The sequence below is a fragment of the Rattus norvegicus genome, chromosome 10 (assembly GCF_036323735.1).
Source record: "Rattus norvegicus strain BN/NHsdMcwi chromosome 10, GRCr8, whole genome shotgun sequence".
Taxonomy (NCBI): Eukaryota; Metazoa; Chordata; class Mammalia; order Rodentia; family Muridae; genus Rattus; species Rattus norvegicus.
This window is the reverse complement of record NC_086028.1, coordinates 12,785,839-12,808,635: the sequence shown is the minus strand read 5'-3', so window position 1 is coordinate 12,808,635 and position 22,797 is coordinate 12,785,839. Positions and strand designations below refer to the sequence as shown.

Below are 22,797 nucleotides of genomic sequence, written 5' to 3'. Positions count from 1 at the left end.
TTTCATCACAAAAAGTATATAAGGTTAAACTTCTTAAATTTAGCCATTTTGTGACACATAAGTACTTCAAATTATATACATAAAACACACAAAATAACAAAACTTATTTTTCCAATAGCTTTTTGAAAGCTAAGTGACATTTTGTGTGTGTATTTGTGGAGTTTTTAATTTGGGAAATGCTTGTTTAGCTCCCCTTTTAAGTAGGATTGCATCCCGTGTATAGAAAGAAAAAGAAGAGTTGGACTGATCCTTCTTCCCTACCACATTACAGAGTCAAGCACAATGCAGCCACAGGACTATGTTAGGTTCAGTCACAAAACAATTTAGTCATCGTTAGTTAGGGATCTCTTATTTACTTGGCGCATGGGTAGATTTACTGAATGATAGAATTGGCCTTATGTTGTTTGTTTTTGGGACTCTAGGGATGGAATGCAGCACATGATGTGAAAGCTCAAACACTGAACTACATTCTGGAGACATTCATATGTACTATAAAATTATTTTGTGTGTAGGTCAAGTCCTTTCTTTTTGTACATCTCTCTGTCTCTCCTGCTGCATGCTCATATGTTTGGTATATGTTTGTGAATGTGTGAATAGAGGAGAGAGGTCAACATTGCATGTCATGTCGCAGAAACCATACACCCTCTTTTTGAGACAGGGCCATTCAGGGATCTACAGGCTCATCAATCAGTCTAGACTACCTGGCCAGTGCCCCCCAGGATCTTCTGGTTCTCATCTGCTCATCCCTGGGATTACAAAAGTGCTCAACTGAGTCCTGCCTTTTACATTGGTACTGAGAATTAAATCAGTCTCTTATGCTTGGAAGTGAAGCTGCTTACAGCCTGTACCATCTCCTGTTTAAATGAGACTAATTTTGAGCTAAGAATGTTGCTACACACAGAGGCATGTGATTCTGTGTCTAGAGGCAAACCTGGTCTATATAGAGAGTCCCAGGCCAACTAAGGCTACAGAGTGTGACCTTGTTTCTAATATATACATTCAGAACTATTTTTAATCTCAATTTATGTTGTCTGTCTCTCTATGTGTCTGTGTGCATGCACATGTGTTTCTGCGCACGCATGTGTGTGTGTGTGTGTGTGTGTGTGTGTGTGTGTGTGTACATGCATGTCAGGTATTGTGAGGTGAAAGTCAGAGGACAACTTTCATGAGTGAGTTATCTCCTTTCAACTGTGTGGGTCCCAGGAACCCAACTCACATATTCTATCTTTGTGGCAAGTGCCTTTATCTCCTGAGCCACCTCTTCTGCCCCTAAGTGATAGCCCTGTTTGGGAGATAAGTGTTACATGTGAATTTGCATATTGAGATTGCCTAAGGATCTATTACCTAAGGATCAATCTTGTTGAAAAACTGACTCTTTCCTGTACATCGTATTCCCATATGCTGACCCTACATGCTGAGAACCAGGAGAAGAGGCAGTCACTGGTGCCAGGTCCTGATGACTTTCAGTTCACCCATAGGTCAATGAATCGAAGAGGATAGAAATTGCTGCTTGTTTGCTAAATTGTTTCATTGCTTCTTTTTGAGAGAAGGTTTTTTTTGGGGGAACTCCTGGCTGTCTTGGAACTCACTCTGTAGAGCAGGCTGGCCTCAAAATCAGAAATCCACCTGACTCTGCCTCCTGAGTGCTGTGATTAAAGTCATGCTCCACCACTGCCTGGCAGAAGTTATTACTTTTTAAAGTCTTTGTGGCCAGTCTCCTCTATTATTTGTACTATGGGAAAAAACCAATAGAGTTCATGTTTTATGTTGTTTTGAGACAAGGTCTTGTGGATTCCAGACTGCCACAGAAGTCATCATTGTGGTGTGTGTGTGTGTGTGTGTGTGTGTGTGTGTGTGTGTGTGTGTATCAGAATATATACTTATGTACTTTTGGTAACTGGTTCTATTTCCCTGGAGAGCATTTGAACCCAGCCTCAGAAGAGCATCCTTTTGGGAACCAGATTTGGATAATGGAGGCAAATGGTGGGTGCTGCAGTTTGCCATTCTGAGATGACTGTCAGGACCATCAGCTGCTGCCTCTGGCCCAGTGCTTACACTTACTCTTCCTATTCTTTACTTCATGGACAGCTGCTCCACTCTATTTTTCTTCAAACTACTTCTGTTGATGTTTCCTTTTTAAATTTTAGTAATTTATTCTTTTTTATACATTTAAAATATTATCCCCTTTCCTGGCTTCCCATCCATTAACTCCCTAGCACATCCTATCTCCCCCTTCTTCTATGATGGTTTTCCTCCACCCACCCATCCCCCCTTTCTGCCTCCCAACACTGATATTCCCCTACACTAGGGCATCAAGCCTTGGCAGGACTAAGGGCTTCTTCTCCTATTGGTGCCCAACAAGGCCATCCTCTGCTACTTATGCAACTGGAGCCAGGGGTCACTTCATGTGTACTCTTTGGGTAGTGGTTTAATCCCTGGAAGCTCTGGTTGGTTGGTATTGTTGTTCTTATGGGGTTGCAAACCCTTTCAACTCTTTCAAACCTTTCTCTGACTCTTCCAACAGGGTCCCATTCTCAGTTCAATGGGTGGCTTCTAGGATTCCCCTCTATATTTGTCATGCTCTGGCAAAGCCTCTCAGGAGACAGCTATATCAGGATCCTTTCAGCATGCACATTTTGGCATCCCCAATAGTGACTGAGTTTGGTGTCTGTATGTGTATGGGCTAGATCTCAAGGTGGGGCAAACTCTGAATGGCCATTCCTTTAGTCTCTGCTCCAAACTTTGTCTCCATATATCCTCCTATGAATATTTTTGTTCCCATTTTTAAGAAGAACTGAAAGATCTGTACTTTTGTCACCCTTCTTCTTGAGCTTCATGTGGTTTGTGGATTGTATCTTGTGTAATCTCAGCTTTTGGGCTAATATCCACCTATCAGTACGTTGTACCATGTGTGGTTTTTTTTTGTGATTGGGTTACCTCACTCAGGATGACATTTTCTAGTTCCATCCATTTACCTATGGATTTCATGAAGTCATTGTTTTTAATAGTTGTGTAGTACTCCATTGTGAAGATATACCACATTTTCTGTATCCATTCCCCTGTTGAAAGATATCTGGGTTCTTTACAGCTTCTGGCTATTATAAATAAGGCTACTATGAACGTAGTGGAACATGTGTCCTTGTTATATATTTAAGCATCTTTTGGGTACATGCCCAGGATGGGTAGAGATAGGTCCTCTGGTACTACTATGTCTAATTTTCTGAGGAACCTCCAGACTGATTTCCAGAGTAGTTTTACCAGCTTGCAATCCCACCAACAATGGAGGAGTGTTCCTCTTCCTCCACATCCTTGACAGCATTTGTTGTTACCTGAGTTTTTGATCTTAGCCATTCTGACTGGTATATATACATGGTGGAATCTCAGTGTTGTTTTGATTTTCATATCCCTGATGACTAAGGATGTTGAGCACTTCTTTAGGTAATTCCCAGTCATTCGATAATCCTCAGCTGAGAAGTCTTTGTTTTTCTCTGTACCCCATTTTTTAAATAGGGATTTTTGGTTCTCTGGAGTCTAAATTATTAAGTTCCTTGTATATTTTGGATATTAGCCCTCAATCAGATGTAGAATTGGTAAAGGTCTTTTCACAATCAATTGGATCTACTTTGTCCTAACAACAGTGTCCTTTGCCTAACAGAATCTTTGCAATTTTATGGGGTCCCATTTGTCGATTCTTGATCTTGGAGCATAAGCCATTGGTGTTCTGTTCAAGAAAATTCCCCTGTGTTTGAGGCTTTTCCCCACATTCTCTTCTGTTAGTTTCAGTGTATCTGGTTTTCTGTGGAGGTCCTTGATCCACTTGGACTTGAACTTTTTATAGGGTGATAAGAATGGATCAATTTGCACTCTTCTACATGCTGACCTCCAGTTGAACCAGCACCACTTGCTAAAAATGTTATCTTTTCCCCCCTGGATGGTTTTAGCTCCTTTGTCAAAGATCAAATGACCATAGGTGTGTGGGTTCATTTCTGAGTCTTCAATTCTATTCCAGTGTTCTACCTCCCTGTCTCTGCACCAATACCATACAGTTTTTTTTAAAATCACTATTGCTTTCTAATACAGCTTGAGGTCAGGGTTGGTGATTCCCCCAAAAGTTCTTTTATTGCTGAGTATAGTTTTCTCTATCCTGTGTTTTTTGTTATTCCAAATGAATTTGCAAATTTTTCTTTCTAATTCTATGAAGGTTTGAGTTGGAATTTTGATGGGGATTTCATTGAATCTGTAGACTGCTTTTGGCAAGATGGCCACTTTTACAATATCGGTCCTGTCAATCCATGATCATGGGAGATATTTCCATCTTCTCCCTTCTTCAATTTCTTTTATCAGAAATTTGAAGTTCTTATCATACAGATCTTTCACTTGCTTGGTTAGAGTCTCACCGAGGTTTTTTATATTACCTGTGACTGTTGTGAAGGGTGTCATTTCCCTAATTTCTTTTTCAGTCTGTTTATCCTTTGAGTATAGGAAGGCTACTGATTTGTTTGAGTTAATTTTATATCCAGCCACTTTGTTGACATGGTTTTCAGGCTTAGTAATTCTCAGGTGGAACAACTTGGAAACTGGGAAAGAAAATAACATTTGAAATGTAAATTTTTTAAAATCCAAGAAAAAAAAAAGAAAATTATACAAATAATCAACAAATCCAGGAGCTGGTTCTTTGAAAAAAATCCACAAGATAGATAAATCCTTAGCCAGACTAACCAGAGGGCAAAGGGAGAGTATCCAAATTAATAAAATCAGATATGAAAAGGAAGAGATAACAACAGGAAATGAGGATATTTAAAAAAAATCATCAGATCATACTACAAAAGCCTATATTCAAAACTGGAAAATCTGGATGAAATGGACAATTTTCTAGATAAATACCAGGTAGCAAAGTATACTTTTAAAGTATATACTATCATATCATCTGCAAACAGTGACTTCTTCCTTTCCAATTTGTATCTCTTTGATCTCCTTTTGTTGTCTGATTGCTCTGGCTAGGACTCCAAGTACTATATTGAATAAGTAGTGAGAGAGTGGGTAGCCTTGTCTAGTCCCTGATTTTTGTTGGATTGCATTAAGTTTCTCTCCATTTAGTTTGATGTTGGCTACTGGTTTGCTGTATATTGCTTTCATTATGTTTAGGTATGTGCCTTGAATTCCTGATCTTACCAGGACTTTTATTATGAAAGGTTGTTGAATACTGCCAAATGCTTTCTCAGCATTTAATGAGATCATTATGTGTTTTTTTTTCTTGGAGTTTGTTTATATAGTGGATTACCTTCATGGATTTCTGTATATTGAAACATCCTTGTATTCCTGGAATGAAGCCTACTTGATCATGGTGAATGTTTGTTTTATTGTGTTCTTGGATTCAGTTTGCAAAAAATTTATTGAGTAATTTAGCATCGATATTCATGAGGGAAATTGTTCTGAAGTTCTCTTTTTTTTTGTAGGGTCTTTGTGCGGTTTAGATGTAATAGTAATTGTGGCTACATAAAACGAATTTCGTAGTGCTCCTTCTGTTTCTATTTTGTGGAATAGATTGAAGAGTATTGGTATTAGGTCTCCTTTGAAGTGCTGATAGAATTCTGCAATAAACCCATCTGGACCTGGGCTTTTTTTTTGGTGTGGAGACTTTTGGTGTCAGCTTCCATTTCTTTAGAAGTTATGGGACTGTTTAGATGGTTTATTAGGTCCTCATTTTATTTTGCTACCTGATATTTATCTAGAAAATTGTCCATTTCATCCAGATTTTCCAGTTTTGAATATAGGCTTTTGTAGTATGATCTGATGATTTTTTTTAAAATATCCTCATTTCCTGTTGTTATCTCTTCCTTTTCATATCTGATTTTATTAATTTGGATACTCTCCCTTTGCCCTCTGGTTAGTCTGGCTAAGGGTTTATCTATCTTGTGAATTTTTTTCAAAGAGCCAGCTCCTGGATTTGTTGATTATTTGTATAATTTTCTTTTTTTCTTGGATTTTAAAAAATTTAAATTTCAAATGTCATTCCCTTTCCCAGTTTCCAAGTTGTTCCCCTACCCAACCGCCCCTTCTCTAACTAATCCTCTTGGGTGTATTTGCTTCTTTTTGTTCTCGAGCTTTTAGATGTGATGTCAAGTTGCTTGTGTATGCTCTCCCCAGTTTTTAATGTAAGCACTCAGAGCTATGAGCTTGCCTCTTAGCACTGCTTTCATTGTGTCCCATAAGTTTGGGTATGTTGTGCCTTCATTTTCATTAAATTCTAAGAAGTCTTTAATTTCTTTATTTCGCCCTTGACCAAGTTATTCTTTAGTAGAGTGCTGTATAACTTCCAGGTGTATGTGGGCTTTCTGTCATTATTGTTGTTATTGAAAAGCAGCCTTAGTCCATGATGATCTAATAGGATTCATGGGATTATTTCAATCCTCTTGTATTTGTTGAGGCCTGTTTTGTGACCAATTTTATGGTCAATTTTGGAGAAGGTACCATGAGGTACTGAGAAGAAGGTGTATCCTTTTGTTTTAGGATGAAATGTTCTATAGATATCAGTTAAATCCATTTGATTCATAACTTCTGTTCATTTCTCTGTGTCTCTGTTTATTTTTCTGTTTTCATGATCTGTCTTTTGCTGGGAGTGGGGTGTTGAAGTCTCCCACTATTATTGTGTAAGGTGCAATGTGTGATTTTAACTTTAGTAAGGTTTTTTTTTTTTATGAATGTAGATGCTTTTGCATGTGGAGCATAGATATTCAGGATTGAGAGTTCATCTTGGTGGGTTTGTTTCTTTGACAAATATGAACTATCCTTCCTTATCTTTCTTGATAAGTTTTGATTGAAAGTCAGTTATATTCTATATTAAAATGGTTATCCAGGGGTTGGGGATTTAGCTCAGCAGTAGAGCGCTTGTCTAGTGAGCGCACGGCCCTGGGTTCGGTCCCAAGCTCCGAAAAAAAAGAAAAGAAAAGAAATGTTTATCCAGCTTGTTTCTTGATACTATTTGCTTGGAAAATTGTTTTCTAGTCTTTTACTCTGAGGTAGTTTCTTTCTTTGTCACTGAGGTGTGTTTCCTGTATACAGCAAAATGCTGGATCCTCTTTATGTATTCAGTCTGTTTGTCTATGTCTTTGTTGGGGAATTGAGTCAATTGATGTTGAGCAATATTAGGGACCAATGATTGTTGTTTCCTCTCAATTTTGTTTTTAGAGGTGGAATTATGTTTGTGTGTCTCTCTTCTTTTGTTTTCATTGCAAGGAGATTACTTTCTTGCTTTTTCTAGTGTGTAGTTTCCTTCCTTGTATTGGAGTTTTCCATCATTTATCGTTTGTAGGAATGGATTTGTAGAAAGATATTGTGAAAATTTGGTTTTGTCTTGGAATTCTTGGTTTCTCCATCTATGTTAATTGAGAGTTTTGCTGGATATAGTAGCCTGGGCTGGCATTTGTGTTCTCTTATAGTTTGTATGACATCTGCCCAAGATATTCTAGTGACACAGAGAAATGAACAGAAGTTATGAACCAATGGATTTAACAGATATCTATAGAACACCATGGACTAAGGCTTGTCTTCAATAACAACAATAATGACAGAAAGCCCACATACACTTGGAAGTTATACAACACTCTACTAAAGAATAACTTGGTCAAGAGCGAAATAAAGAAATTAAAGACTTCTTAGAATTTCATGAAAATGAAGGCACAACATACCCAAACTTATGGGACACAATGAAAGCAGTGCTCAGAGGAAAACTCAGAGCTCTGAGTGCCTACATTAAAAACTGGAGAGAGCATACATTAGAAGGTTGACAGCACACCTAAAAGCTCTAGAACAAAAAGAAGCAAATACATCCAATAGGAGCACATGACAGGAAATAATCAAAGTCAGGGCTGAAATCAACCGAGTAGAAACAAAAATCAGTCAAACACAGGAGCTGGTTCCTTGAAAAATCATAAAGATAGATGAACCCTTAGCTAGACCAATCAGAGTGAACAGAGAGTGTATCCAAATTAACAAAATCAGAGTTGAAAAGGGAGACAAAATAACAGATTCTGAGGAAATTGTAAAAGCTCATTAGATTGTACTACAAAAGCCTATATTCTACAAAACTGGAAAATCTGAATGAAATGTGCAATTTTCTAGACAGATACTACATACTAAAGTAAAATGAGGATCAGATAAACCATCTAAGCAATCTCATATGTCCCAAATAGAAACAGCTACCAAAAGTCTTTCAACCAAAAAAGCCCAGGACCAGATGAGTTTAGTGGAGAATTGTATCAGACCTTCATAGAAGGCCTAATACCAATACTATCCAAAATATTCCACAAAATAGAAACAGAAGGAATACTACCCATTTTTTCTATGAAGCCAAAATTAGGCTTATAGTTAAGCCACATGAAGATCCAACAAAGAAGGAGAACTTCAGACCAATTTTTCTTATGAATATCAATGCAAAAATACCCAATAATATTATTGCAAACAGAATGCAAGCACACATTAAAATGATCATCCATTATGATGATGGTAGTCTTCATCCCAGGGATGCAGGAACAGTTCAATATACAGAAATGCATCAATAAAATCTACTATATAAACAAATTCAAAGAAAAAAATCACATGATCATTTTATTTGATCCTGAGAAATCATTTGACAAAATTCATTACTACTTTATGTTAACAGTCTTGGAAAGATCAGGAATTCAAGGCCCACACCTAAACATAATAAAAGCAATATATAGCAAACCAGTAGCCAGCATCAAACTAAATGGAGAGAAACTCAAAGCAATCCCACTAAAATCAGGGACAAGAGAAGGCTCCCCACTTTCTCCCTACTTATTCAACAGAGTACTCAAGTTCCTAGCTAGAGCAATCAGACAACAAAAAGATGTCAAAGTGATACAATTTTGAAAGGAAGTAGGCACAATATTGCTATTTACTGATGCTATGATAGTATACTTATGTGGAGCCAAAAGTTCCACCACAGAACTACTAAGCCTGATAAACAACTTCAGCAAAGTGGTTGGATATAAAATTAACTCAAACAAATCAGTAGCCTTCCTCTACTCAAAGGATAAAAAGGCTGAAAAAGAAATTAGGGAAATGACACCTTTCACAACAGTCACAAATAATATAATTTACCTTGGTGTGACTCTAACCAGCAAGTGAAAGTTCTGTATGACAAGACCTTCAAGTCTCTGAAGAAAGAAATTGAAGATCTCAGAAGATGGAAAGACTTCCCATGCTCATGGACTGACAGGATTAATATAGTAAAACTGGCCATTTCCCAAAAGCAATCTACAAATTAACTGAAGTTCCCATCAAAATTCCAACTCAATTCTTCATAGAGTTAGAAAGAGCAATTTGCGAATTCATTTGAAATCACAAAAAAACCCAGCATTGGGGAAACTATCCCTAACAATAAAAGAACTGTGGGAATTACCATCCCTGTCCTCAAGCTGTATTACTGAGGAATAGTGATAAAATATATGGTATTGATACAAATACAGGCAGGTAGATCAGTGGAATAGAATTGAAGACCAAGGAATTAATGTATGCACCTATGGTCACTGGATCTTTGACAAAGGAGCTAAAACCATCCAGTGGAAAAAAGACAGCATTTTCAACAAATGGCGATGGTTCTATTGGAGGTCAACATGTAGAAGAATGCAAATCTCTCCGTTCTTATCACCCTGTACAATGCTTAAGTTCAAGTGGATCAAGGACTTCCACAGAAAACAAGACACTCTCAAACTAATAGAAGAAAAAGTGGGGAAGAGACTCAAACATGCGGGCACTAGGGAAAATTTCCTGAACAAAACATCAATGGCTTACAATGCTTAAGTTCAAGTGGATCAAGGACTTCCACAGAAAACAAGACACACTCAAACTAATAGAAGAAAAAGTGGGGAAGAGACTCAAACATGCGGGCACTAGGGAAAATTTCCTGAACAAACATCAATGGCTTATGCTCTAAGATCAAGAATTGACAAATGGGACTTCATAAAGTTGCAAAGCTTTTGTAAGGCAAAGAACACTGTCATTAGTACAAAATGGTAACCAACAGATTGGAAACTTGGAAAGGGGGTAACATTTGAAATATAAATAAAAATATCCAATAAAAATATAACTGAAAAAAGAAAGAAAACATTAACACAGCTGTCAAATAAAATGCAAAAAGTAAAATGCTCCTAACCCAAAATATTCAGGAAATCCAGGACAAAATGAGAAAACCAAACCTAAGAATAATAAGTATAGAAGAGAGTGAAGATTCCCAACTTAAAGGACCAGTAAATATCTTTAACAAAATTATAGAAGAAAACTTCCCTTACCTAAAGAAAGAGATGCCCATAAAGGTACAGGAAACCTGCAGAACTGCAAATAGGTTGGTCCAGAATAGTCAAAACACTAAATACGCAAAACTATTAAAGAATATTTAAAGCAATAAGGGAGAAAGTACAAGAAATATACATAGGCAGACCTATCAGAATTATACCAAATTTCTCAACAGAGACTATGAAAGCTATAAGATGGCCAGATGTCTTATAGACCCTAAGAGTACATTAATGCCATCCCTGGAATATCTGGCAAAACTCTTAATTACCATAGATGGAGAAACAAATATATTCCATGACAATACAACATTTATACAATATCTTTCCACAAATCCAGCTGTACAAAGAATAATAGATGTAAAACTCCAACACAAGGAGGGAAACTTACACCTTAGATCAACAAGAAAGTAATCTTGCAACAAACCCAAAAGAAGAGAGCCACACAAATATCTAACAACAAAAATAACAGGAAAAATGATTATCCCTTAATACCTCTTATCATCAATTAATTCAATTTCCCAATAAAAAGACATAGAATGACAGACTGGATATGTAAACAGAACACAGTATTTGGCTACATACAGGAAACACACCTCAGTGCAAAGTGGCTGGATATAAAATTAACTCAAACAAATAAGTAGCCTTCCTCTACTCAAAGGATAAATAGGCTGAGAAAGAAATTAGGGAAATGACACCATTCACAATAGTCACAAATAATAGAAAATACCTTGGTGTGACTCTAACCAAGCAAGAGAAAGATCTGTATGACAAGAACTACAAGTGTGTGAAGAAAGAAATGGAAGAATTCAGAAGATGGAAAGATCTTCCCTGCTCATTGATTGGAAAGATTAGTATAGTAAAACAGCCATCTTGCTGAAAGCAATGTACAGATTCAAGGCACTCCCCATCAAAATTTCAACTCAATTCTTCATAGAGTTAGAAAGAGTAATTTGCAAATTCAATTGGATTAACAAAAAAATCAAGGATAGTGAAAACTATCCTCAACTATAAAATAACTTCTGGGGAAATCACCAACCCTGACCTCAAGCTACAGTACTGAGGAATAGTGATAAAAACTATGGTATTGGTACAGAGACAGGCAGATAGATCAATGGAATACAAATGAACCCACACACCTATGTTCACTTGATCTTTGACAAAGGAGCTAAAACTATCCAATGGAAAAAAGACAGGACTTTCAAAAAATGGTACTGGTTCAACTGGAGGTCAGGATGTAGATGAATGCAAATTGACCCATTCTTATCTGCTTATACAAAGCTCAAGTCCAAGTGGATCAAGAAGTAGATACACTGAAAGTCATAGAAGAGAAAGTGGGGGAGAGCCTCGAACACAGGGGGAAATTTCCTATGGCTTATGTCCTAAGATCTTGAATCAACAAATGGGATTTCATAAAATTGCTAACCTTCTGTATGGCAAAGGACACTGTCATTAGGACAAAATGGCAACCAACAGATAGGGATTTACCAATCCTACATCTGATGGAGGGCTAATAACCAATATATCCAAAGAACTCAAGAAGGTAGACTCCAGAGAGCCAATTAACCCTATTATAAATGGGATAAAGAGCTAAACAAAGAATTCTTAACTGAGGTATACCGAAGCACCTAAAGAAATGTTCAAAATCCTTATTAATCAGGAAAATGCATGTCAAAAGAACCCTGAGATTCTACCTCACACCTGTTACAATGGCTAATACAACTCAGTTGACAACAGATATTGACGAGGATGTGGAGAAATAAGAACACTCATCCATTGTTGGTGGGATTGCAGTCTGGTGCAATTGCTCTGGAAATCAGTCTTTCAGTTCCTCAGAAAATTGGACTTAGTACTACCTGAGGATCCAGCTATACTACTCCTGGGCATATACCCAAAAGATGCCCCAACATACAACAAGGACACATGCTCCACTATGTTCATAATAGCCTTATTTATAAGAGCCAGAACATGGAAAGAACCCTGATGTTATTCATCAGAGGAATAGACACAGAAAATGTGATATATTTACACAATGAAGTACTACTCAGCTATTGAAAACAATGACTACATGAAATTCTTAGGCAAATAGATGGAAGTAGAAAATATCATCCTGAGTGAGGAAACCAAGTCACAAAAGAACACACATAATTTGCACTCACTGGTAAATGGATATTATTAGCTCAAAAGCTTGGAATACCTAAGAAAAAACTCACAGAAAATTCATATGATGCTCAGGGAGAAGAAAGACCAAAATGTGGATGCATCCATCCATTTTCAAAGGGATAACAAAATACAAGGGGGAAATACAGGGACAAAGAGCGGAGCATGGACTGAAGAAAATATCATCCAGAGACTGACCCACCTGGGAATCCATCCCATTTGCAGCAACCAAACCCAGTCATTATTGCTGATGCCAAGAAGTGCTTACTGACAGAGACTGATATGGATGTCTCCTGAGAGGCTCTGCTAGAGCCCTACTGATACACATGAGGATGCTTGCAGCTCATCATTGGACTGAGCATGGCGACCCTAATGGAGGAATTAGAGAAAAGAGTGAAGGAGCTGAAGGGGTTTGCAACCTCATAGGAAGATCAATAATATCAACCAACCAGACCCCAAGAGAGCTCCCAGGTACTAAACTACAAACCAATGAGTACGCATGGAGAGGCCCATGGCTCCAGCTGCATATGTAACAAAGGATGACATTGTCCAGCATCAACAGGAGGTTAAGAAGCTCTAAGTCCTGTGAAGGCTCGTTTCCCAGATGTAGGATAATGCCAGGGCATTAAGGTGTGAGTGGGTGGATATGAGTGGGAATATCCTCACAGAGGTAGGGGGAGGTGGAGAGAGTATGAGAAAGGGGGGGGAAGGGAATAAAATTTGAAATGTAAATACATAAAATATCTATGAAAAATAAAATAAAAAAGGACACAAGAAAGCAAAAATTACATCACACATACCAGAATGACAAGATTTTCCCACGCCACCAGTAGATATAGGCTCAGATCTTAAAGGTAATGAGAATCGATGTGTTATATAGTGCCATCTGGGACCTGTGTCTACCAAGGTGGATTCATTTCTGATGATTGTTCATTCTGAGTAAACTGTTGTATGTAAACTTTGTAACATTCTCTGTCATCATCATTTGGTCCAAAGGGGCCAAAGATGCTTATAGAAGTTTCTTTCTTCTTGTGTCTAATGAGGCTCTGAGGGATCCTGGTCCCAGTGGCCAAAGAGACTTCTGTAAATGATTCTCTGCGATCATTCTGAACATCTTCTGTGCTCAGAAGACCAAGAACCAACTGTCTGCTCCTCACTTACTCAGTGCTTGCCAGTGTTTCTAGACATCACAGACCCTGCGATTAGATCACATTGAACAGCATTGGATAGCACCATCCTCCCTCCAGGCAAGGTTACAGCAGTGAGACATAAACATTTAATTATTAAGAAGTAACATTATTTTAGACACCTCCTTGCAACTTCTTCCAGAGGTAGGGAGGCAATTTAGAAGCCCCGAATCCATTGGTTGTCATATGAGTTAAAGACAGAACTAACAAACTGTTACCCTGATGTTCTTCTGAGTTGTGTCTGAGGTGGCTGGAGAGGTAAGAGGTGTGAAATATACACAGATATTCTTAGAGTCTGTGTGGCCTGAGGGATTTACAGGTAAGCAATACATCAGGGCTGAGTGTTGGAATGAAAATGTGTGGATGGCGTGGTCATATCCTGTTGGCCACTGTATGAATTGATTTAAAAACATGACTCTGCCTGGAATCCTATCAGTGTGATTTTGACTTCAGGATTTTGACTTTATTGTCTTCTATTAACCTCTGTGACCTCAGACTCATGAGCAGCACCAACCAGTCGAGCATCTCCGAGTTCCTCCTCCTGGGACTCTCCAGGCAGCCCCAGCAGCAGCAGCTCCTCTTCCTGCTCTTCCTCATCATGTACCTGGCCACTGTCCTGGGAAATCTGCTCATCATCCTGGCCATCAGCACAGACTCCCGCCTGCACACCCCCATGTACTTCTTCCTCAGCAACCTGTCCTTTGTGGATGTCTGCTTCTCCTCCACCACTGTCCCCAAGGTACTGGCCAACTACATGCTCCGGAGTCAGGCCATTTCCTTCTCTGGATGTCTCACACAGATGTATTTTATCTTTAAACTTACAGACATGGACAATTTCCTGCTGGCTGTGATGGCCTATGATCGATTTGTGGCCATATGCAATCCTTTACACTACACAACACAGATGACTTATAAGGTCTGTGTCATGTTAGTGGCTGGATCATGGGTCACTGCCAGCCTGAATGCTCTGTTGCACACTCTGCTCATGGCTCAACTCTCCTTCTGTGGGGACAACATCATCCCCCACTTCTTCTGTGATGTGACTCCTCTCCTTAAACTCTCCTGCTCAGACACACATCTCAATGAGCTGATGATTCTTACAGAGGGAGCTGTGATCATGGTCACCCCATTTGTCTGCATCCTCATCTCTTACATCTATATCACTGATGCAATCCTCAGAGTTTCATCCCTTAGGGGAGGACGGAAAGCTTTCTCCACCTGTGGCTCGCACCTGGCTGTGGTCTGCCTCTTTTATGGCACCATCATCGCTGTTTATTTTAGCCCCTCATCTGTCCATTCATCTGAAAAGGACACGGCAGCAACTGTGTTGTACACAGTGGTGACTCCCATGCTGAACCCTTTTATTTATAGCCTAAGGAACAGGGACCTGAAAGGGGCCCTAAGAAAACTGGTCTCCAGAGGACATTTTTCTGTCCAGTGAAAAGAGTTGGACTAATGCTTGTTCCCTACCACATTTCAGAGTCAAGCAGAATGCAGCCACAGGACTGTATTAGCCTCAGTCACAAAATTATTTAGCCATTGTTTGTTAGGGGTATTTTATTCATTAGGTGTATGGGTGGATTTATCAAGTGATGGAATTTATTTTGTGTTGTTTGTTTTGGGGGTTCTAAGGATGGAACTCAGCACATGCTATGGAAGCTCAACCACTGAACTACATTCTGCAGACATTCATCTGAAGTATGAAATTATTTTGTGTGTAGGCCAAGTCCTTACTTTTTGTACATCTCCCTGTCTCTCCTGCTGCATGCTCATATGTTTGGTATAAGTTTGTGAATGTGTGAGTAGAAGAGAGAGGTCAACCTTGGATGTCATGTCTCAGGATCCATACATCCTCTTTTTAAGACAGTGCCTCTCAGGAGTCCATAGGCTCATCAATCAGGCTAGACTACCTGGCCAATGTCCCCCAGGATCCTCTGGTTCTCATCTGCTCAACCATGGGATTATAAAAGTGTTCAACTGAGTCCTGCCTTTTACATTGGTTCTGAGGATTAAATCAGTCTCTCATGTTTGGAAGTGAAGCTGCTTACAGTTTGAACCATTTCCTGTTTAAATAAGACTAACTTTGAGCTAAGAATGTTGCTACACACAGAGGCATGTGATTTTGAGGCAAACCTGGTTGCTTAGAAAGCCCTAGGTCAACTAAGGCTACAGAGTTTGACCTTGTTTCTAATATACATATTCAAAAATATTTTTGTTTTTTATCTTAATTTAAGTTGTCTGTGTGTGTCTGTGTGCATGAACATGTTTTTCTGTGTATGTGTGTATGTGTGTGTGTGTGTATGTGTGTGTGTGTGCGTGTGTACATGCATGTCAGGAGTTGTAAGGTGGAAGTCAGAGGACAACTTTCAGGAGTGAGTTATCTCCTTTCAACTGTGTGGGTCCTAGGAACCCAACTCACATATTCTATCTTTGTGGCAAGTGCCTTTATCTCCTGAGACACCTAAGTGATACCCCTGTTTGGAGGACTGTTTGAGAGATAAGCGTTACATGTTAATTTGCATATTGGGATTGCCTAACGATTTATTGCCTAAGGAGCAAACTCCATGTTGAACAGTTGACACTTTTCTGTACATTGTATTCTTATATGCTGACCCTGCATGCTGAGAACAAGGAGGAGAGGCAGTCCCTGGTACAAGGTTCTGATGACTCTCAGTTCACCAGTAGGGCAATGAATAGAAGAGGATTGAAATTATTCTTTGTTTCTTAACTTGTTTCTTTGGTTAGTTTTAAGAGAGTGTTTTTTTGGGACTCCTGTCTGTCCTAGAACTCACTCTGTAGAGCAGGCTGGCCTTGAACTCAGAGATCTGCCTGCCTTTGCCACCCAAGTGCTGTTAGTGAAGGTGTGTGCCACAACTGCCTGGAAGAAGTTATTACTTTTATAGTCACTGTTGCTAGTCTCCTCCATAACTTTTACTATGGAAAAAAAACCAATAGAGTTTATTCTGTTGTTTGATGAGGTCTTTTTATGGATCTCAGACTGTCATAGAATTAGTGTGTGTGTGTGTGTGTGTGTGTGTGTGTGTGTGTGTGTGTATCAGAATATATACTTTCATACTTTTGAGTGTTGGTTCTGTTTCCCTGGAGAGCATTAGAACTGAGCCTCAGAAGAGCATCCATTTGAGAACCAGATCTGGATAATGGAAGCAAAAGGTGCTGCCTTTTGCCATTCTGAGACAACTGTCAAGAACATCATTTGCTGTCCCTGGCCCTAATATTTCTAGTCCCAAAATGGTACACTTCAGGAAGGGTTACTTTAATTTGTTTTCCAGACATGCACCCACTGTTGAATCAAGACTCAATTATTCAAACTCTATCTACTGGGACTTTGTAGAAGGTGCAGTGTATAAATGTTTACTATGCAAGTATGGGGAGCAAGTCCAGATTCTTAGACCAATGTACAATGCATGCCAACATGGTGGCTACCTCTAATGTTATGCCTGGAGAGGCAGAAATAGTGTATCCCTAAGACAAGATAGCTAGGTATACTAGTCATGATAGGCGATTACTGGGCTCAGGAGGAGCTCTTGTCTAAAAATAAGGTGAAGAGCAATTGAGGAAATTACCTGGTGTGGAGGTTTGAATGAATGTTTCCAATGGACTCATATATTTGAATGTCTAGTCCTTAGTTGGTGGACAATTTAGGGAAGGATTAAGAGGTGTGGCTTTTTTGTGGGAGGTATGTTACTTGTGGCAATTGAGTTACTGGAAGTGGGCTTTGAAGTTTCAAAAGTCTTTGGCAGGCTCAGTTTCTCTCTCTCTCTCTCTCTCTCTCTCTCTCTCGCTCGCTCGCTCGCTCTTTCTCCCCTCTCTCTGTAAGGATATGGCAAAGAAAATACTAGAACTTGGGCCACATTTACAATGGTTCTCATGGTTTCAAAAAGGGGCAAAAGAGATAGCAGGATAAAATAGAGCCAGGGGTAGAGAGATTTCCAAAAATCAGTTGTTTGGTAAAGCTCACTTTGCTGAGGCAGAGGTACAGACTATATATGATGAAGAAACTCTGACATTGTGTCTACTGACAGCCCTACATGCCTTGAACAGAATCACAGAATCAGGGAAAGGACTTGAACCATTTCCTCAAGTAATGCAAGTTCCAAAAGAAAACTTTCCTGACTTTTTACAAAGGCTAAACTCAGCTGTGGAAAGGAGTGTATCAGATTCAGCAGCAAGAAAGGCAATAATTGAGTCTTTTGCTTTTGAAAATGCAAATGGATTTAGCTAAACCAATCCCATACCCCCCTGCATGCAATCCCATGGGGGAGAGAGCTGAACTCTTAGAAGTTTGGACAATCCTGAGACCTCATGGGAGACCTCCACTACTGCCCACTTTTGCTCACATTCCTGGCCCAAGAGGAACCTGCATAGTGGCCCCTGGTTACAGGAATATAGGAGCAGTCAGTGGTAGGAGCCTGCTGGTTTATGCCTAAGCCCAGAACTGAACTGATCCAGTCACACAGCTCCCTGCATCTAAATCCTGTGGGGGAGAGACCTGTAATCCCAAAATGTGGACAATCCTAAAACCTCAGGGGAGACTGCCACTTCTGTCCACTTCTGTTCACATTTCTGGCCCAAGAGAAACCTGCATAGTGGCCTCTGGATACAGGAATATAAGAGCAATCAGTGGCAGGAACCTGTTGGTTTCTGCCTGTGCCTGGAACTGAACTGAACCAGTCCCACAGCTCCCTCCACCCAAATCTCGTCGGGGAGAAAGCTGGACCCTCAGAAGTGCAGACAACCCTGGGAACTCAGAGGAGACAACTACTTTCTGCCCACATTCCTGACCCAAGAGGAAACTGCCTAGTGCCATCTGTGTCCCCTGGGCAGAGGGACCTATGAGCAGTCAGGGGAAGGACACTTCAGGTTTCTGCCTGTGCCAAGAGCTGAAAGTCAGTCACCCGGAGTGTGTACACACCTGAGAGCAGAGGTAAGACCAACTTGTGCCAAGCAACCCACCTGGAGGCTTCAAGTCACACAAACCTAGGAGTGGCATTCTGTTTCCAGGTCAGGTGAAAGAAAACAGGTCTACAAGAGTGCTGACACACAGTCCTACAGGACAGTCAAGCCACTGTCAGAAACAGAAAGACAAGCTAACACCAGAGACAACCTATGGTGAGAGGTAAGCGGAGGAACCTAAGCAACAGAAACCATCACTACTTGTCATCATCAGAGACCAGTTCTCCCATCAAAGCAAATACTGGATACCCAAACACACTGTAACATAAAGATTTGGGTTTAAAATCACACTTTATGATGATGATGGAGGATTTTAAGAAGGACATGAATAACTCCCTTAAAGAAATACAGGACAGGTCCAGATGGGGTGAGTGCAGAATTCTATCAGACCTTCATACCAATACTGTCCAAACTATTCCACAAAATTGAAACAGACAGAGCGCTACCAAATTCTTTCTATGAAGCCACAATTACTCTTATATGTAAACCACACAAAGACCCAACACAGAAAGAGAACTTTAGACCAATTTCCCTTATGAATATTGATGCAAAAATATTCAATAAAATTCTTGCAAATTGAATCCGAGAATACATCAAAACAATCATCCATCATGATCAAGTAGGCTTCATTCCAGGGATGCAGGGATGGTTTAATATATGAAAATCCATCAATGTAATTCACTATATAAACAAACTCAAAGATAAGAACCACATGATCATTTCATTAGATGCTGAGAAAGCATTTGACAAAATTCAACACCCCTTCACAATAAAAGTCCTGGAAAGAAAAGGAATTCAAGGCCCATATCTAAAGATTTATTTATTATATTAAGTACACTGTAGCTGTCTTCAGACACACCAGAAGATGGTATCAGATCCCATTACAGATGGTTGTGAGCCACCATGTGTTTGGTGGGCTTTGAACTTGGGACCTCTAGAAAAGCAGTCAGTGCTCTTAACCACTGAGCCATCTTTCCAGCCCCAAGGCCCATATCTAGTATACATATACATACATAGTAAAAGCAATATACAGCAAACCAGTAGCTAACATAAAACTAAATGGAGAGAAACTTGAAGCAATCCCACTAAAATCAGGGACTAGAAAAGGCTGCCCACTCTCTCCCTACTTATACAATATAGTACTCGAAGTCCTAGTCAGAGCAATCAGACAGGGAAACAAGGTCAAAAGCATAGAAATTGGAAGGGAAGAAATCAAAATACCACTATTTGCAGATGATATGATAGTGTGCTTAAAGTGATCCCAAAGGGTCCACCAGAGAACTACTTAACCCAATAAATAACTTCAACAAAGTGTCAGGGTATAAAATTAACTCAAACAAATCAGTAGGCTTTGTCTACTCAAAGGATAAACAGGCTGAGAAAGAAATTAAAGAAATGACACCCTTCCTATTAGTCCCAAATAATATAAAATGTCTTGGTGTGACTTTAACCAAGCAAGTGAAAGATCTGTATGACAAGAACTTCAAGATTCTGAAGAAAGAAATTGAAGAAGACCTCAGAAGATGGAAAGATCTGCCATGCCCATGGATTGGCAGGATTAATATAGTAAAAATGGCCATTTTACCAAAAGCGATCTACAGTTTCAATGCAATCCCCATCAAAATTCCTACTCAATTCTTTGTAGAGTTAGACAGAACAATTTGCAAATTCATCTGGAATAACAAAAAACCCAGGATAACTAAAACTATCCTCAACAATAAAAGGACTTCTGGGGGAATCACTATCCCTGAACTCAAGCAGTATTACAGAGCAATAGTCATAAAAACTGTATGGTTTTGGTAAAGAGACAGGCAGATAGGGCAGTGGAATAGAATTGAAGACCCAGAAATGAACCCACACACCTATGGGGAGGACATGGAATGGGGGCTTATTGGCAGGAAACGGTGAAGGGGAATAATATTTGCAATGTAAGTAAAGAAATATATCTAATAAAAAATTAAAAGAAGAAATACAGGACAACACAAATAAACAAGTAGAAACCTTTAAAAGAGAAACACAAATATCCTTTAAAGAATTACAGGAAAACACAACCAAACAGGTGAAGGAATTTAAGAAAACCATACAGGATTTAAAAATGGAAATAGAAACAATAAAGAAAGCATAAAGGGAGCATAAACCCTGGATATAGAAAACCTAGGGAAGAGATCAGGAGTCATAGATGCAAGCATCACCAACAGAATACAAGAAATAGAAGAGAGAATCTCAGGGGCAGAAGATGCCATAGAAAACATCAACAAAATCATTAAAGATAATGTAAAATGCGAAAAGGTTCTTGCCCAAAATATCCAGGAAATCCAGGACACAATGAAAAGATGAAACCTAAGGATAATAGGTTTGGAAGAGAGCAAAGACTCCTAAAGGGCCAGTAAATATCCTCAGCAAAATTATAAAAGAAAACTTCCCTAACCTAAAGAAAGAGATACCCATAAACATACAAGAAGCCTATAGAATCCCAAATAGATTGGACCAGAAAAGAAATTCCTTTAAACATATAATAGTCAAAACACCAAATGCACAAAAGAAAAAAGAATATTAAAAGCAGTAAGGGAAAAAATTCAAGCAACATATAAATGGAGTCCTATACGAATTACACCAGACTTCATACCAGAGACTATGAAATTCAGAAGATACTGGGCAGTTGTCCTATAGACCTTAAGAGAGCACAAATGCCAGATCAGGGTACTATATCCAGCAAAACCCTTAATTAACATAGATGGAGAAACCAAGATATTCCATGACAAAACCAAATTTACACAATACCTTTCTTCAAATCCAGGCCTACAAAGGATGATAGATACAAAACTCCAACAAATGGAGGGAAACTACACCCTAGAAAAAGCAAGAAATTAATCTGATTTCAATGAAAGCAAAAGAAGAGAGATAATTCTCCTTTTAACAATAAAAATAACAGGAAGCAACACCCACTATTCCTTAATATCTCTCAACATCAATGAACTCAGTTCCCCAATAAAAAGACATAGACTAACAGACTGGATACATAAAGAGGGGCCAGCATTTTGCTGCATATAGGAAACACACCTCAGAGACAAAGACAGACACTACCTCAGAGTAAAAGGCTGGAAAACAACTTTCCAAGCAAATGGCCTGAAGAAACAAGGTGAAGCAGCCATTTTAATATCAAATAAAACAGACTTTCAACCAAAAGTCATCAAAAATGATAAAGAAGGACACTTCATATCCATCAAAGGAAAAATCCACCAACAGGAACTCTCAATACTAAGTATCTATGCTCCAAATTCAAGGGCACCTACATTCATAAAAGAAACCTTACTAAAGTTCAAATCACATATTGCACCTCACACAATAATAGTAGAAGATTTCAACACCCCATTCTCATCAATGGACAAATTATGGAAACAGAAATTAAACAGAGACATAGAGAAACTTACAGAAATTATGAACCAAATGGACTTAACAGGCATTTATAGAACATTGCATACTAAAACAAAAGGATTTATCTTCTTTTCAGCACCTCATGGTGCCTTCTCCAAAACTGACCATATAATTGGTCACAAAACACACCTCAAAAGATACAGGAAGATAGCAGTAATCCCATGCATTCTATCAGATCCCTACTGACTAAGGCTGGTCTTCAATAACAACAATTATGACAGAAAGGCCACATACACATGGAAGCTGAAAAACTCTGTACTCAATGATAACCTAACATAGGAAGAAATAAAGACAGAAACTAATGACTTCTTAGAACTTAATGAAAATGAAGCACAACATACCCAAACTTATGGGACACAATGAAAGTCGGGCTAAAAGGAATGCTCATAGCTCTGAGTGCTTGCAAAAAGAAACAGGAGAGAGAATACATACACAGCTTGACAGTACATCTTAAAGCTCTAGAACAAAAAAATCAAATACCCTGAAGAGGAGTAGAAAGCAGGAAATAATCAAACTTGGGACTGAAATCAACCAAATAGAAACAAAAAGGAGTATACATAGAATCAACAAAACCAGGAGCTGGTTCTTTGAGAAAATCAACAAGATAGATAAACCCTTAGCCAGACTAACCAGAGGGCACAGAGAGTATATTCAAATTAATAAAATCAGAAATGAAAAGGGAGACCTAACAACAGAATCTGAGGAAATTCAAACAACTATCAGACCCTACT

At 38.9% G+C, this 22,797-nt stretch overlaps 1 protein-coding gene across 1 annotated transcript; it reads left to right on the top strand.

Moving 5' to 3' along the window:
• The first annotated feature begins 14,156 nt into the window (after positions 1-14,156).
• On the top strand, positions 14,157-15,098 carry Or1f27 (olfactory receptor family 1 subfamily F member 27). The gene has a single exon (NM_001000978.1). It carries the CDS (start codon positions 14,157-14,159, stop codon positions 15,096-15,098), a length of 942 nt encoding a protein of 313 aa, NP_001000978.1.
• Positions 15,099-22,797: the final 7,699 nt, after the last annotated feature.